Source organism: Aptenodytes forsteri, unplaced genomic scaffold (assembly GCF_000699145.1).
Source record: "Aptenodytes forsteri isolate BGI_AS27 unplaced genomic scaffold, ASM69914v1 Scaffold216, whole genome shotgun sequence".
Classification (NCBI taxonomy): Eukaryota; Metazoa; Chordata; class Aves; order Sphenisciformes; family Spheniscidae; genus Aptenodytes; species Aptenodytes forsteri.
The window spans coordinates 1,508,764-1,524,814 of record NW_008796114.1 but is presented as its reverse complement, the minus strand read 5'-3'; the positions used below and the strand labels follow the sequence as shown (position 1 = coordinate 1,524,814).

The following is a 16,051-nucleotide window of genomic DNA, read 5'->3' as shown; positions in this document are numbered from 1 at the left end:
GCTGCCGCTGGGGTAGATGGTGCAGACCCCCCAGCTGCAGCCACGGCCTTTGTTCTCAGACGAGTGCCCGCCATTCTGCCCTGAGGGTCAGGTAGGATGAGTGCCCTTGACCTTTGCCGGTGGTCACAGAACGGTGCCCAGTTGCTGGGTTATGTGTACTCCAAGTCTCCCACTCGTCCCGTGGAACGCCCTTCCTTCCAAGAGGCGCCCTCCCGCGCAAACTGACGTGCCGTGCCGTGCCCTGTTTGCCCGTCCTGGTGGCTAGCGCTCCCTGGGGCTGCCTTTAGCAGGAGTGGGGGGTGGCAGCCGTTACTCCTGGCCCCGCCCACGCCTCGTCAGCTACCCTAGTGAGAGCTGCCGGCTCCCGGCGGGTCTCTGCGCTCCCCTGTGGGTTCCCCGGCTCAGGAAACCCCCCTGTACGCCACGATCCCCCGCTCCGCTGTGGGACGCGCCTGCACCGGAGCTGATCGTCTCTGCGAGTGGTGGTTGGTGGCGGTTACATGCCTTATGGTATAATGAAAATGGGCTATTTATTTTCTTCATATTCCTTTTGTCATGGAACACATGGCAACGATCTGTCTCCCCGTACTTTGATAGCCTCTTGTGAGACTATAAAATGGTATAAATAAACTAGTTGTTCATCTAGCGCTTCAGCATACTGAAAGAATTTTAGATAGAAAGACCGTTTTTCTTTTAATGGCCCTGCTGTTTACACTTAGTCATATGATTTGCTCGATACTTCAGACTGTAGATTTATGTGCTATCAAGTGAAGGAATTATTTGTCTAATCTCAGGAAACTGAAGTCTACCTAAATATAAATCTGACTTACTATTTTGCAGTCCTTTGGAATAATACTCTTGCTTAATGAGATTGTGCATGATTTTGTTAATAGTTCAGCTATTTCACTGCTAAATTCCTTCTATTAGCTCATGATGGATGTTCTGTTTTATTTAGAAGAATGAGCATTGCATTCATTAGGCAAACTTCATTAAATTTGGAGCTCAATCAACTAGAACTATAATTATATGGAGAGGAAACTTCCTAATCTGACATTTGTAAAACTGAGCCCTTTTGGAATCAGTTATTATCTTATGCAACATGACCAACTGAGCCTTTGTATTGAACAGAGACAGACCCTGGGAGGAGTGCCTTCAGCTAGGAGAAGTGTTATTTTCTATTATAATTTAATTGCTTTATAGCCTTTTTCACCACAGTGAGACATCTGCTCTCTTTGTATCCGGAGCAATAATAGATCAGACTGGTTGAGGTGGTAGTAAGCAGTATATACTCCTCTAAACTATTATCTCATTGTTTAGAGTTACTTTATTACTTTTCAAATTACACCTTCTGCAGTTTAAGTCCATGAAGACTATCCTCTTGTCCTTTAAGGCAAAATTTATGGATCTTAGCATGGCTATGAAAGGGAAAAAACATACTCTATTATGAATGGAAAATGACTTCTCTTTCTGACTTCAGACTGAATGATTTGTATCAGCATCAGGAGGGGCAAGTACAGCTGCCTATCCATTGTAGTCTGTTTTCCCTATAGCACCACGTGTGACTAATGCAGGCCAGTGATGTTTGAACACTTGCTGTTTCTTCCTGCTTTAGATTTCAGCTGCTGCTGTGCTGGTAGTGCAGTGCATTTTAAGATGGAGGAAGACAGCTATGACCAACATCATTGCCTGTTCTGGTTAGGTTGTGAACCTCAGCAGATACAAAAGAATTCAGCAGGTGTTATTTAGGAACAAATTAAGAATGACATCCTCTCCACATAGTCCTCCAAGAAAGAAGCTGAGAGCAATTAATGAATTTTACACTCTAACCCAACCTAGTGTAGCCCACAAATGGGTTTAAGTTGTACCTATCTTGAGCATGGGGCAGCCAAGGTGTTATGTTAAGTCTATTGTCCTCTGTGTTGCCTTATGTCCAGCTCTGCCCTCTATTCTTGTAGGCACAAGACTTCTGGGTATGAACTCTGCATTTTGGACTCTTCCCCCTCAGTGCCCAGGAGGGAATGACCTTGCTTTGTGCTGCCTGATTGACGCTAGAGGAGGAAGACTGGGTAGACAATCTGTTGCGAAATACTGACTTGTCATCTCTTGACCTTTTGGGAATGTGTTCAGCCAAAAAGGTTTAAAAAACAAAGATTGTTCTTCTGAGTCTACGTAAAGGAAGAAGTGCTGGTGTGCAGTTAGGATTAGTTACCATATGTTTAAGAAGAAAAAGGAAAAATAAACCAAATTTGGTTGAAATAACATTTATATAGCATATGTATTTCTTATTCAGAAGTAGGCTATCCTTGGGAGACCATGGTAAGAAATAGTTGAGCTCTCGCATGGAGTCTAGAAGCTATAACCATACCAATCTGCACCTCAGAAACAGGCACCTGACACTGCTTAGGGAAGAAGCATGTGTGAGCAGAAGGGGCTTTGCTCAGTAATGTTTTGTTGGACGTTTGTGGGTCTAGGAAAGATAGACACAAAAGATGAGAGAAAGGGGCAAAAAGGCAGCAGGAGGGAGAGCTTAAACTTTTGGAGCGTGGCCCATACAAAAGCTTAGAGTATGAACCTATGCCTCTAATTGACTCTTAGGGGCAAAAAATGCTGAGTAAGTCTGTTTTGCTCTGTCAGACTGCATTTTTTTCTGCGGCTGCAGACAACGCCAGAGAATCTTGTGTGAGGAGGTTGTCAGTCAACCCCTATTGGGGACTACTGGTTTAGGCGAGATTTCTATATATGGGGTTGAAGGCTCACTTTTAACACTGTGCGGATGAAAACAAATTTCTTGTCTGTATTTGGTGAAGTCGTGTTGTTCAGTCACTATGGGATGCATTAGGAAAACATGGACGTTTTTGCTCAATTCCGGGGAGAGCTCTGTTCCAGCAGTTCTAGCCTTTTTGCTCTCAGTCTCTGTCCGGATGCATCTATTGGATTTGTAAGATGGCAAAAATAATCATGGGCTTTTGCATTTCCATAGCTGCTCTTTCACGGTTCTGTGCAGAGAATGCCATGAAAAATCTTGTTTAAATTTGTATTTTTGAAGATATTTTCTGGAAGGCTGGAAAGCAGATAATTCTTGTGCCCAGCATAGTGCTGTCTCCCCTTGTGGGCACTTGAATATACTTCTGAGATCTAGAAAACTCTGGATGATTGTACAGTGGTGTCTGAACTCTTTTTCTGGGGTGGGGGGCCACAACACCAATCCATCCCTGTGCAATGTATTCTCCTCACCCCATGCCAATTATAGAATATGTGAGCTTACCAATGTGGTTATCACTGTGTTTAAGTTAGAAGGTTTTTATTTTTTGAAACTATTACAAGAGGATCTTTCAGGATTTCCCAAGGCTATTCGTTCAAACATCTTGTGTATTTGAAAATGTTATCAATGTGGTTTAAATAAAGGAACAGAGTGCCTTAGCAGTGTAACACATTCTACCTTCATGTCAGAAATACCTTGTCAGCTAATACTGAAGTTAGTCCTTGTGTCATGATCTGATTTGCATATTTAAGTGATAAGTTATCTAACTGTCACATTATGCTTATGAAAAGGTATGAAGTTAAGTGCATGCTGTAGCTCTGCTCAAAGCAACCTCCACTTCAGCACAAGCAGTGGAATTTTGTCACTTGGCTGAAGGTGTTAAACCTTACAGTACTTATGCACCACGGTGAATTCATTTCCTGAGAGTTATAGGTATGCCTGGTGGCCAGTTTGTCAAAGGATGTGTCTTTTTAATTAATCTTGCGAAAGGTAGTCTGTCCCGATCTGTACTTAATGTTCTTAACAAACACCACTGACTTAAAACTTTCCATATTTAGTTTAAATTAATTAAAACAGATCCATGGCTATTTTTTAAGAAATAAGTTGGTGATCACTTTGTCATAGAGGCTGTTGTGTTTAATTTTTACTATTCAGGGAAAGAAATCTCTGAAAATGGAATTAAGCTTGCATGTAAGTATCAGTCATTTAGGTGTGTAAAAGAAATACAATGAGGATGATGGCTTCATTCAGTTATTGTTATGCTTGAGGGGGAAAAAAAATCTCTAAACATGTAAAAATTGGAAATGAATGAGTAGAAATGACCAAGCAGGAACACTGCACAGTAGAAATTCCATTATGGATGAAAAGCACATTAAAAAAAATAAAATTAGCTTAACTTGTTAGGAGACTACTGTCATTAAATTGCTAATCATATAGTTATTGTACTGTTTTATAGAATACTGGCATAAACAGTGGAATTGGGCTGTTTTCTTAGTGTGTGGGAAGTTTTACACACTCCATGAAAATAAATAAACCCATGGTAATTCTTGCCTTCCTCTAGAAACAAAGATGTCTGCCTACTAAGGGCAACAGCTTAGGTTGGGATGGCCTAAGGAGGTCAAGGCTAACATGGTCAGAGGCTAGCCACCTCTTCATCCTGTCTCCCTTGTACAAACCAATGAGTCACTCATTAATCAACTCTAAATTGCTGTTGCTTCAAGTGAATGGCGTTTTAGGGTAAAGCACGGTTGATTTTTATTTGGCTTTAAATGCTCCGCTTTAAATGGTGACAATTCAGGAATCCATTAGTGTGGGTCCCTGCAGGCTAGTGATGTGAACATCTTGGGGCTGTAGCTTTATCAGTCAAGCCAAGTCAGGGCATCCCTGCTCATCAGTCCATGCTTTCAGTGACTAGGTAGCTTCCGTAATTGCAAAACTTTGAACGTTCCAGCAGTAAATGTTGGGAAATGTAAGGCATTACTGCAAATACAGATTGCTTTATCTTGCATGTGCTTTTTTTAACACTTCTGTCCTAGGATTCCTAATAACTTTTTGAAGCTGAATGTCTTTCTGTCCTTTTTTTGTGTCAAAGTACAGTTGCTCATGTTCAGGTTAGGAAAGCAGATGAGAAGGGTTGGTTTTTTTTTCTGTCTTTAGTCTTCTTTTCTCCCCAGAAGCCAAACTGTGCCAGAGGACTGATGCTTTGAAAGAGAAGTGTGATCTTCTTATGTAGCTGCTAATTCCTTGCTCATTTTTATTATTCTTTGTGCTGTCATCTTTGTAGTAACTTTGCTTTGCTACTGCTTGGGTTATTTTCTCATGCTTGTGATGTTTAAGAAAAGTAATGAAATAATCACTTGTAATAGAAATCCTTCTTTTTGTGTGTAGGAAACTCACAAATGGGTGCTACCATAGTAGATGCATTGGATACTCTTTATATCATGGGGCTTCACGATGAATTCAGAGAAGGACAAGAGTGGATTGACAAAAATCTTGATTTCAGTGTGGTGAGTAGAGCTTGCCCTAATATTTCTCTAGTCCTTTTCGCAGTGGTGTTCTTGGGGGGAGATAGAAGAGGTCTTTCAGCTGGAATTTAAAAAACTTACAATTCAAAGTATCAGAAGTTCAGATGTAAGCTTTAGGGAAGTTCTCTGTGATTGTAACTTTATTTTGAAAAAAACAAAAACAAAACAACAAAACCACCACTCCACCCCTTTCACACTTTAATTATAAGTAAAGATAGATCTGTGTATTGTATTTTCAAAGTATGAATTATAATTGGATAATGGAAGAAAGGGAAAGTGGTCAGTGAGAACTAACAGGACAGCAGAAATGAAGGCAGAAAGATGAGGCTTTACTAGCTGATAGTAGTTGGAAATAACTGAGCTGTGAAAGACAATTTCCCCTCAAACCATGGTTGCTTAACAATAAATTACTTAACAATACAATCTCTTCTTCTTCCATGTCCTTAAGATGTTTTAACATGAAGAATGCCACTTGAGTCGTCGTAGTTTGCCTACAGGTTCTGAATCTATCACAAGAATTTCCCAGCTGGTCATACAGCATCTGACATTCTTCATGTGTGCAGAGTTTGGAAGCGTTAAATGGAAGAAATGGCTCTATTTTATCCTTGCTGATTAGTGTTCTTATTACTAATTTTGGGACTGTCACAGACTCTGTGACGGAATTTGTATTTCAATCCTTGGACTTGCCCTATGGTTCCAAAAATAATTTTTCATTCAGTAATGCACAAAATGAAATGTAGGTATACAGTCAGAATTGAGCAGATGCTTACTGTTGTTTTTATATTATATCCTACATTTCAGAAATTATTTGTTTGGGGTTTTTCCTTTTGTTTTATACATTGACTGTCTGGCAAACATTGAAGAAGTTCTACTCTGCTTTTTTCAGTTAGTGCCAGATAATTATTCAGTCTAAAACTGAAGACCCTAAATATATCAGAGACAGTGTAGACATAATGGTCCTGTTATGAGGGTGAACTAAATTACTTCCGTAACTTTTGTCTGATCTGAGGTAATCTCAATATAAATTTGCCAAATTAATCTAGGGTTTGGGTGGAAGAAATATACATGACCCACTGGGGTTCAATTACAGCTTGCTATGTATCAAAAAACATTTCTGAAAGTTAATGAGTTGTGTTATATGTTGTCTTATATATTGTCTTACATACACACCAGACTTGAGTAATTTCCTTATATGGTTTGAAGTTTATAAATAAATACATAAATTTGTTCCTCTTCGATTCTTTTACTGGGAAATAGAAATAATTGGTTTCACTCTACACTATACCATTGCTTGTGTGATTCATGACTTTAATAAGTATTAAGTGGAATCGTATGCTGCATTATTGATATTTTTCTTATATCACCTGTATGTGAATAAAAATAAGTCTTTTACTAAAAACCTATATCTGGGAGTATTTCAAACTTTAGACATTTAATCATCAGTGCTATTCGAGGAAATCTTTAAAGTATTCATATAATCTTTCTGAAATAAGTAATATGTGCAAAATGCCTTTATTTTGGATACAAGCAAAATGCACACGATACAACCGCAGATGCCATAGAAATAGTGTGAAAGGAAAGACATGCCTATAAATATCATTTCAACTGTGTGCTGATTGGTGGGTCAACTTGTACAGTGTACGTTGTAGTGACTTTTCTGGATAAAAGGAAAAGTCTCCTTTATCTCAAAATCTTTTAATAAAACTACATTTCTGTGTCTAATGGGTTGAATGAAGAGAAGTTTAGGGGGGAGACAGATAGGGTGTATGCAGGCAAAAGAGTGAATGGGGTGCAGAGGGAGGCAGAAAGATGTTAAAACTATCTAGTTCCTCTTAATTTTTCAGTGGGTTAAATGAGTCAAAAGATACTGGTGAATTTAGCCCAAGGATACTAATGTGGAGGAAGGCAGTAAAATAGTTTATTCTCTTGAGTTTCTCAGTGGTCTTGCAGTACTTGTTGTCATAACATTAAAAACATAAAGGCTATTCCTAGACAGAGACTATATTAAAATGGAGCTCTGAATTTGAGATTGCACATTGATAATTCAGGTTAAGAAAGCACATTACAGGAATTCTCTATTTTTCTACTTTATCCTGTAAACCCAGAAGACTTGGTGTTATGCTTAAACATAAGAGAAAAGATGCTGAATTATGGAAATGTACAGTCCTTGCCTTCTTTCCCACCATCCCCAAACAACATTAATTGCACATTGTGGTGATAATATGATTAGAGAGCAGGAGAAAAACTAATTTGATTTTTAAAAATCAGTTGAAGCTGTAACTAGAATTATCACTTGGTGTTGTGAAGATGTGCCCAGGAATTTCACTATGGATCTAGATACTGAAACAGTACAAACTCCTGCATGCAGATTGGTTTAGGGTATGTACTTGCCTCAGCCTTGATGATTTTTTTTCTTCTTTGATTAGGGAGTTGGTTAATTATTTATTCTTTCTTCCTGTTCTAGAATTCCGAAGTGTCTGTTTTTGAGGTCAACATTCGCTTCATTGGCGGTCTTCTAGCAGCATACTACCTTTCAGGACAAGAGGTAAGGAGACTGGAAGGTGTCTGTGAAATTTAATGTATTCTAGCAAATGTTGCATATGAAGAATTTTCTAGAATATTGTTTTTTCAGTAAACTAATTTTACAGCAGTAAGTTGCCTAAAGTAACCAACTTAGAGTATGGAATCTTTAAAGCTTGTTTCTGTGGAGGTCTTGGCCAATTTAGGACCCTCTGTTAGTGCTTTGAAATGCTGCTTTTATCAAGATGTTTTCAAAAGGTATCCACTCAAGTAAACATCAGCCTGAAATGTCAAGTCACTAGCTTCTCATGCCAACAATAACTTGTTTTGATATTCTGTAACTCCATGAAGGTAGAAATAATAGTTTTGTCACTTGTCCTGCAAGGCTGTAGATTTGCTTCACAAAAGCGCTACAAAATCTTCTTACCATTTTCTCAGTGACAAACTGAGAAGTTTCAAGCCAGTTTTGTCCCACGTTTGAAACTTCTATTAGAAAAGATTGGAGACTTATACTTCTGAGTGCTTATGCAAAGACATGCTTAGATTGAAAGGATGCATATACCCAAAGACTTGGAACCGTGGACTTCTTTGGTCTAGCAGTAACATTGCTGTGACCTCTCACTTCACATACTCTTAACAAGGCTGGAGCCTGACCCAACCTACAGACTAAGTCATAGCTCTTATCTCACGTCTTACCAGCTACCTGTCTTTTGATCTATTGCCTATGTGTTTGATTTCTTTGTTTTTGTTTTATTTTTCATGTCCCTTCTGTAGCCCCCTACGTAAAACATTAAGCTTCCAGCCATATCTCATGGCTTAAGGTTTGATACACTTTCAGGTGTTCATATGTATCTTCCTCCTTTGTTTAGGGGAGCACCACATACGTATAAACAAGTTCTCAGGGATTTTAAGCCTGCAGCCCTAAAAATAACCAGGAGAAAACCCCATATTTGTTGGCTCTTTAGGTCTTTGGCATCATCCCAGGATCTGTGAATTTTCTCTTGTAGGAGTGTCTTCTTTTTGGAAGAAGAGCTTAGTGGCAAAGCAAAAACCCAATGTATTTCTTGAAAGAAATTGCTAGTTTATTTTTTGTCAAGTACTACTGCTTCACCTTCTTCGCTGTCCACACTCTCCAAGCTGCCCGTCTGCAGAGGGATCAGCTGCAGGCAGTCCTTTCTGCTACACTGATTCACGTGGTCTGTTATAGGAGGCCCAAAGGAAAGGAGAAGCACATAATTTTGCCCCTCTTTCCTTTAGCAACTGAAGAGCTGACCTTGCATTCGTGACAGTGAGCCTTTTTCTGCCTCCAGAATCTGTCAGGCTTAGGTCTTCCATCAGTTTCCTCATAGCTCAGTAAGGATTTTACCCTCAGGGAGTGATCCTATTCCCCAGTGTTACAAGTCAGCCTTTTAAATTGGTTGCTGTGGCACCTCTTCAGGAAGACAGTCTTTGTAGCAGCTACCACTTGTGTTAGAGTAGTGGTGAAATTCAAGCCCTGTTAGTTTACACTTCTGTCCTAACAAAAGAAGGCATAAAAATCACTGAATGATCAACCCAAATATTAACTTGAGGCAGCTTCTGAACTTCATCTAGGTCAGCACTATTAACCTACCAGTTTTCTTTTGAAGGCCCCCAGAACAGAAGCTATCTTTTGCTGTCAGACATAAGCAAGGAAAAATGTTGGTGTCTTTATTTCTGTAGCAAAGAAGTTTCATGGAGAGCAGTCTGAGCTGCATGTGCTTTCCAACTTGTGCCAAGGAGCAGCTGAAGTAGCTAAGCTGGAACCGTTAGAAGTAGTCATGGTAGTTCCTACTGTAGTGCAAGTGACCTCAGCAGCAAGTTGAAGGATTCTTCCTTTCCAGAAATCTGTATTTCTGTTGCTTGGAGCTCAGATCACGTTAAGTACTATGTGATCACTGAAGCCTTCAAGCATTGAGTAGAGCAGGCCCACATCATCTTTTCAGCTAGGAACATTGATCCTGTCTCTGGATAACTTACTCAAACTGGAGCATGCTCCTTGGAGTCATCTACCGTGAATATGAAAATCCTCAGAGAAAGAGCAAAGATCACGCATCAGTAGCTGGATTGTTTGTATAGATCCAGACCTGTGCACAAGCCCCTTAACAAGAACTTTTTTGGCCCAATATGCAGATGGGTGCAGCCAAACACTGCCAAAACACATGCTTCGCCTGCATTTTTAAAGCTGAGTATTCCGTTTCCTTTCAGCTGTTTCTAACCACTTGGTGAGCCAGAACAAGCTCCTTTTGCTTAAAGAGTTTTCATCAACACATTTTATTTCCTTCCTTCTTAGAAATCTTTTACCCTCTGTCTTTCCTAAATTTTGGCCACTGGGCTGACTCTTTTGTTTTTAAAAATATTTTTATGGCATCAGTCTCTCCAATGGACTTTAAATGCTTCATGACTTGTGGTAGAAGATTATTCCTGTGAAGTGTTCATATGCATTATCTTTATTTTCCAAAAGAAGAACTCCTAAAAAAGTGTTCAGACTGCATTTCTTTCAAAATAGTGTGGCAGATAGGACTGCTTCTGGTACCTGAGAGACTACTTCATTTGCCAAGTTGGATGGTTTCTTGGCAATTTGTTGGTGTGGATAAGACAAGCAAGGGAACTTGAGGTTTTCCAGTAATTTCAGTAATTTCAGTTTTCAGAGCCCAGGAGAGAGGCACCTGCCTCTGAGAACTCCTTGGAGTTGGAAACAGGTTTGTTTGAGATGTGATTTCCAATCTGGTCTTCTCTCTTCTGTTCCCAAGAAGGGAAGGTATTCCTTAGCTCAGGATTGGGGCATGCTTAATTTCTTCTTTTTACTGCATTCAGACATCTGAGGAGACACTTCCTAGGCTTGCCTGTCTTAGCAGTGGCTGATCCCAAGTGTTTGGATGTTTTCCCTGATCAGGTTGTGAACGTGCACGTGGGCTTATGCCTCTAAGGGAGTCTCTATCTACTGGTAGGTATCCTCCCTTTGTTCATCAAGCTATCATTTACTTGCTTGTATTCCCTTCCCACACCTTCTTGATATTCCAATCCTCATCTCCCTTCCTCCAAGCCTCTACTTCTCTTAAGACTGTTGCTAGATACTGGTTTAGAAGGTTTTCATACTAATTTCCATACTTTTGCGTGTCTTGTCTGATGTATTGAAAAATAGGTCCAATACAATGAACAGGTTGCTTGGAATTAATTCTGGTTTTCCCCTTTTAATTTATATAAATTCTGCTTAGGTCTGCAACAAGAGTTACTGCTGTTTGGTGACAGGTATAAAAGCCGTTCTTATTTCGACTCCTATCACTTAGTGCTGTTAAAGGTGCTAGAATGACAACCATAAAAGAAAGTGTCCAAGACTCAGCATCAGCTGTGGAAGTTCAATCATTTTTAAGTGACCACATTTGGAGAATTTGATAGTCAGCATGGTTTATCTATATGCTTTTGCCCTTTGTATGGAGAGGGTAATTGTGCTTGATAGGATTTTATCTGATTATGAGTCATAATGGTAGATATTGATCATAGTTTTTAAGTACAGCTGGCTATTAATTTAGATAAAATTGTCCTGTTTAAGGCTCTTAGTGGAAACATGTTAGTTTTGAAAAATTATTTAGCATGTCTAGTGGCACGACTCTGGTCTCCATGCTATATTTTAGCTGCCATGTTACTGGTATTACTGAGAGGAACATAACTGTGATCATGGTTTTAATGGTACTGGTTACAGTTGATGGTAAAACTTTAAACCTTTCATACTAAGATTGTGGGTATTGCTGTCCCTTCTTTCAGTAAGAGTTCCCTCTTACTCACTGCAGTGGATGGGGGAATAATGAAATATCTCTCCCTTACAACCAAAAAAAAGCCACTGTTTTTAGCAACTGACAACTTGGCTTAAAATGCTGTAGGCTTGTCCTGTCCAGTGCTGAGTCACAGGCCTTTCTTTGTGAAACATGACACTTGTGAATTTTTTAACAGCTCAGCCTTTTACATGTGGGAATTTCTGCTGGACTTTCTTGAGTGATGAGCATGTAAAGCTAAAGTTTGAGGAGGATGCGTTTTCATGTCCCTTTGGCCAAATGTCTTGGTTGTCTTGCCTCACTCTATCTTTCTGTTGATGTAGAGAGATAAAATTGTTTCTCTGTCTAACGGGCAGTTCTCCTGATTTGGGGAAAATCACCATCTTTCTCCATTTTTCCATGTCAGAATGCCTTTTGAATAGAAGAAAATCAAGGTATGCCTGTGAAACTTGACACAGTGGAAAATCTGCCCATGCATTCTGTTTCAGTCTTCTCAAGTTGAAACAACACTAAGGTTTATCTGGTGGCAGGGGTAGTAGGTCTGCAATCTGGGAGGCCCTTGTTTAAATCCTCTGCACAATAACTTTTTCCTGGCTGATCATGGACAGGCCATCTGGTGTCTGACTAGGTGTATATTATCAGATCTAAGAGTGTGCCTTCTTTGTCTCAGCTCCTACGTAGGAATGAGGTCCCAATCTGTCATTGCTTTTGAGATTCTTGGGGTTTTTTTTTGAAGCTTTGAGCCTGTGGCTTTTCTCCAAAGTACATTATTGAAATATATAATGAATATATGCTAAAATAGTGGAATATAGAATCATAGAATGGTTGGGATGGAAGGTTTAAACCTTGGGTTTAAAGATCATCTAGTCCACCCCCCCTGCCATGGGCAGGGACATCTTTCACTAGATCAGATTCCTCAAAGCCCTGTCTGAGCTGACTTTGAACACTTCCAAGGATGGGGCATCCACAACTTCTCTGGGCAACCTGCTCCAGGGTCTCACCACCCTCATCGTAAAAAAACTTATTCCTTATATCCAGTCTAAACCTACCCTCTTTCAGTCTTAAAACCATTGCCCCTTCTCTGGTCGCTACAGGCCGTGGTAAAAAGCCTCTCTCCATCTTTCTTTATAAGCCCCCTTTATATATTGAAAGGCCACTATAAGGTTTCCCCAGAGCCTTCTCTTCTCCAAGCTTGAACAATCCCAACTCTCTCAGCCTTTCCTCATAGGAGAGGTGTTACAGTCCTCTGATAGTTTTTGTGGCCCTCCTCTGGACCCGCTCTAACAGGTCCATGCCTTTCTTGTACTGGGGACCCCAGAGCTGGGTGCTGTACTGGGGACCCCAGTACAAGTGGGGTATACTGTATACTGGAATTTTTTTTTTAAATCATATTGTCAAACCAAAGAAAGAAAAAGAGACTTGATAAAAAGCGGAAGGGAAAAAGCGTGAGATCTCCTGGGGGTGCTCTATGTCCTGGCAGGCTCTCTTGTATTTTGCTGTATGCCAGAGGTTTCTTCCCAAGTTTCCACTGAGCAACCAATACAAAGTGTTTACTTCACTCATTATTATTCCTTATTAAACTGTATCTTAATAGGCATAATCGCTAAGTACCTAAATCTCTAAATAGGAAGTGCAAAATTCATTGTGCCTGTACTCAACCAGGAGCTACTAATTAAATATTTTTGCAGGTACAGGGTTTAGGAGAGTTGCTTAGTAGAAAGTGGCTGGGAGCCATACTGTGAGAACTAGGCACTCCTTTTCTCCACCCCAGGTTATGATAGAATGGATAAAATTTTTACATTTTGCATTTTGATCAAAAAGGAAGCATGCTCTTGTAGTTAAGGTGTGTGAACTACAAGTTTTCCACCTTCTGAGTTCGCAGGCACCACCGTGCTTCCTCTTTTCCATCTGTCAAATGGAGTTAACAGGCCAAATTAACATACTGGTAGTAAAATATATAATGACTTCTTATCTAAATTGAGTCGGACTGTTTCTCAGTAATCCCTGCAACAATCCTTTAACTTCTATAGGAACTAGACATGGTCTTCATTATGCTTGGGGGGGACTGTGATATAGTTGATAATATAACAGAAATAAGTAGAAATGAAACGTTCCATATGCCTACTTTGGAGTAAACATTGAGTATATCAGCTTAGGATGAAAATCAGCCTTACATGAATTAAAAAACAGAAACAAAAAAACCCAAAACAAAACAAAAAATGCAGCCACAAAAAAAAAATTGTTGCTTAAGAGTATTATTTTCTCTCATTCATCATCCTGGCACAAATAGAATTTTTGTCTTTAGTTATGAATCCATGTTTTTTTATAGTTTTCAATGATGCTTATCAAGGCATTGTTTAGCATTTTCCCTAGAACAGTAGGTTCCTTTATGTTTATTCCAAGTTAATTCCTTAGACTTACTGTATAAGAATGTTTTGTTCTTTATGGTATCTTTAACTTCTTATCCAACACTAATAAAATAGAATATCTTGATATCACTCCATTGTACGTAATAGCGTCAGGATAGAAATGCTTAATGAAAGAGTATCCTCTATACACAGAGATCAGAAGAAGATAAAGCACTTCACAAAAAAAGGACGCTATTGCAAGTTACACTTTTATTACTAGATTGGAGCTGTCTGTTCATACAGTCTTTTAAAGTCTCTTTCCAGGGAGGTTCCTCTGTTACCTGGAAGTCAGCCATTATTGTATAGCTGGTTTCTCAGGATGTGGCTCTGTAATTCTTTCATCTCCCATGGTGTCTATCCAGTTCTCTGATTTAAGATTTTGTTCAAGATCAGTCATGTTTGGTGCTTGCTTTTTCTCTGGGTAACACAAGGTTTTCTTTTCACTATGTATGTTGGTATTGGTAAATTCTTTTTTTCAACGCAAATTATCTAATTGTTCTTTATTGGGTATATGATTGATTGTATGTTCTTCCACTTCTTTCAGTCACGTTTGTGGATCTGTGGGCATCAGGGTAAATGATACTGATTTCTGAGGGAGGACAAGGAGGGCTGCTTTGTAAAATCATTGCCTGTCCAAAACGCTCTCAACTCCTGGCGCAAAAAAGCAACAGCCAGGCAAGCAGTAAGAACGAATAGCACCAAGTAGAAAAGAGCCGGCTGATCTTTCTGCGTTAATGCTGAAACAACAAAGCTTGCCAACAGACCACAGCTATAAGCTGCAGTAGAAGTTACAAAATAGATCCGTGACAAGTGTGCCTGAATGTCAAATTTGTGAGAGTAGGCTACCAGGAGACCAGGAATTACAATGTCCTTAAGGCCTGGGACAGTAAAAGGTCTGTCAAACCTGATGTAGGGTACCATGCTGGAATCTTCAGCAGAAATGGGATTTTCTCGTGGTGTGCTGAATCAAATGGTCCAAGAGCTATAATTTCCATTATGCTGTCCCCACACCTGCTTAGTGAAGGAGCGATAAGTACAAGGTAGGTATCATAAACCAACGATGCCAGCAGAAACAAGCTGCAGTTCTTTATGTTGTCTGTGTGAACTTCTTTGAGCTCATAAAGGCAGATAGAGATTCCTAGAGCATCTTGCAGGACCCAGGCCCACTGTTCCTCATTTCTGAAGACCATCCAAAAGACAGCAGTGAAGATGCTGAACCCTGCTAGGAGCAGTTTCTTCACTTCCAAGCCTTTGTGAAGACACTGTAAATGAACTTTCTGCTCTCCAAATGGGAGTTTGTTCAAGGAAGGAGAGAGACAGCTGTAGAGCCCAAGTGGTGCATATATGCAGAATTAATTAAACACACTCTTAATTAAACACTAAATGATCATAGGAGCAATAAAGCATAAGCAAGATAAAGGACAATGTTGCTGTGTTTTCACAAAATATGTTTTCACAAATAACGAAGATACCAGAGTTGGTTGCTGTGTGTTCAAAATCCTCTGTTTTTTTACAGTTGTATTTGATGAATTGCTGTCATTTCTCCTCTATGGCTCCTGCCCAATAGCCTCCAACAGTGACTATACCCACTGCTAGAATGAACATGATACTCATATTACATGCCAAATGTCTGTCCAGCTTCTTAAGGAATAGATAGGTAAAGTCCAAATTTTTGAGCAAATCTACAGGAATAGTAATCTCTTCACAGTGATCCCAATCGTAGGCATGTCCACTGTCTCTGGATACTGTGGCATCTCCCCTGAGGGTTAATAATCCTTGAGTACCATTTATTCCCTGGAGCTCTCAAAGAAGTTGCAGTTGCCCTTTCTTTCTGAGGCCCCTGCCATCACCATCATCCTCACCAAAGAAGGAAGGAAGACAACGTAAGGCTGAGAAGGTGAATTTCTGATGGGGCTGGAACCAGCAAGGCTGGCTATCCCTGCTCTTCAGGAAGTCTCCCCGGTGAGAAGGGACTAGGAAGCAGTAATCTCCTCCTATCTCTGGGATAACTTTGAGTCCAATTTGCTGAGTCAGCATTTGCAGGAG

The 16,051-nt window shown here is 39.8% G+C and overlaps 1 protein-coding gene across 1 annotated transcript in view; it reads left to right on the top strand.

Moving 5' to 3' along the window:
- The window catches only part of MAN1A2 (mannosidase alpha class 1A member 2), a 162,649-nt gene that overhangs the window by 67,219 nt on the left and 79,379 nt on the right, over positions 1–16,051 (top strand). The window contains exons 4-5 of the mRNA XM_009287096.2: positions 5,150–5,268; positions 7,751–7,831. Coding sequence (XP_009285371.1) covers positions 5,150–5,268; positions 7,751–7,831 — 200 coding nt within the window. The remainder of the gene's footprint in view (positions 1–5,149; positions 5,269–7,750; positions 7,832–16,051) is intronic.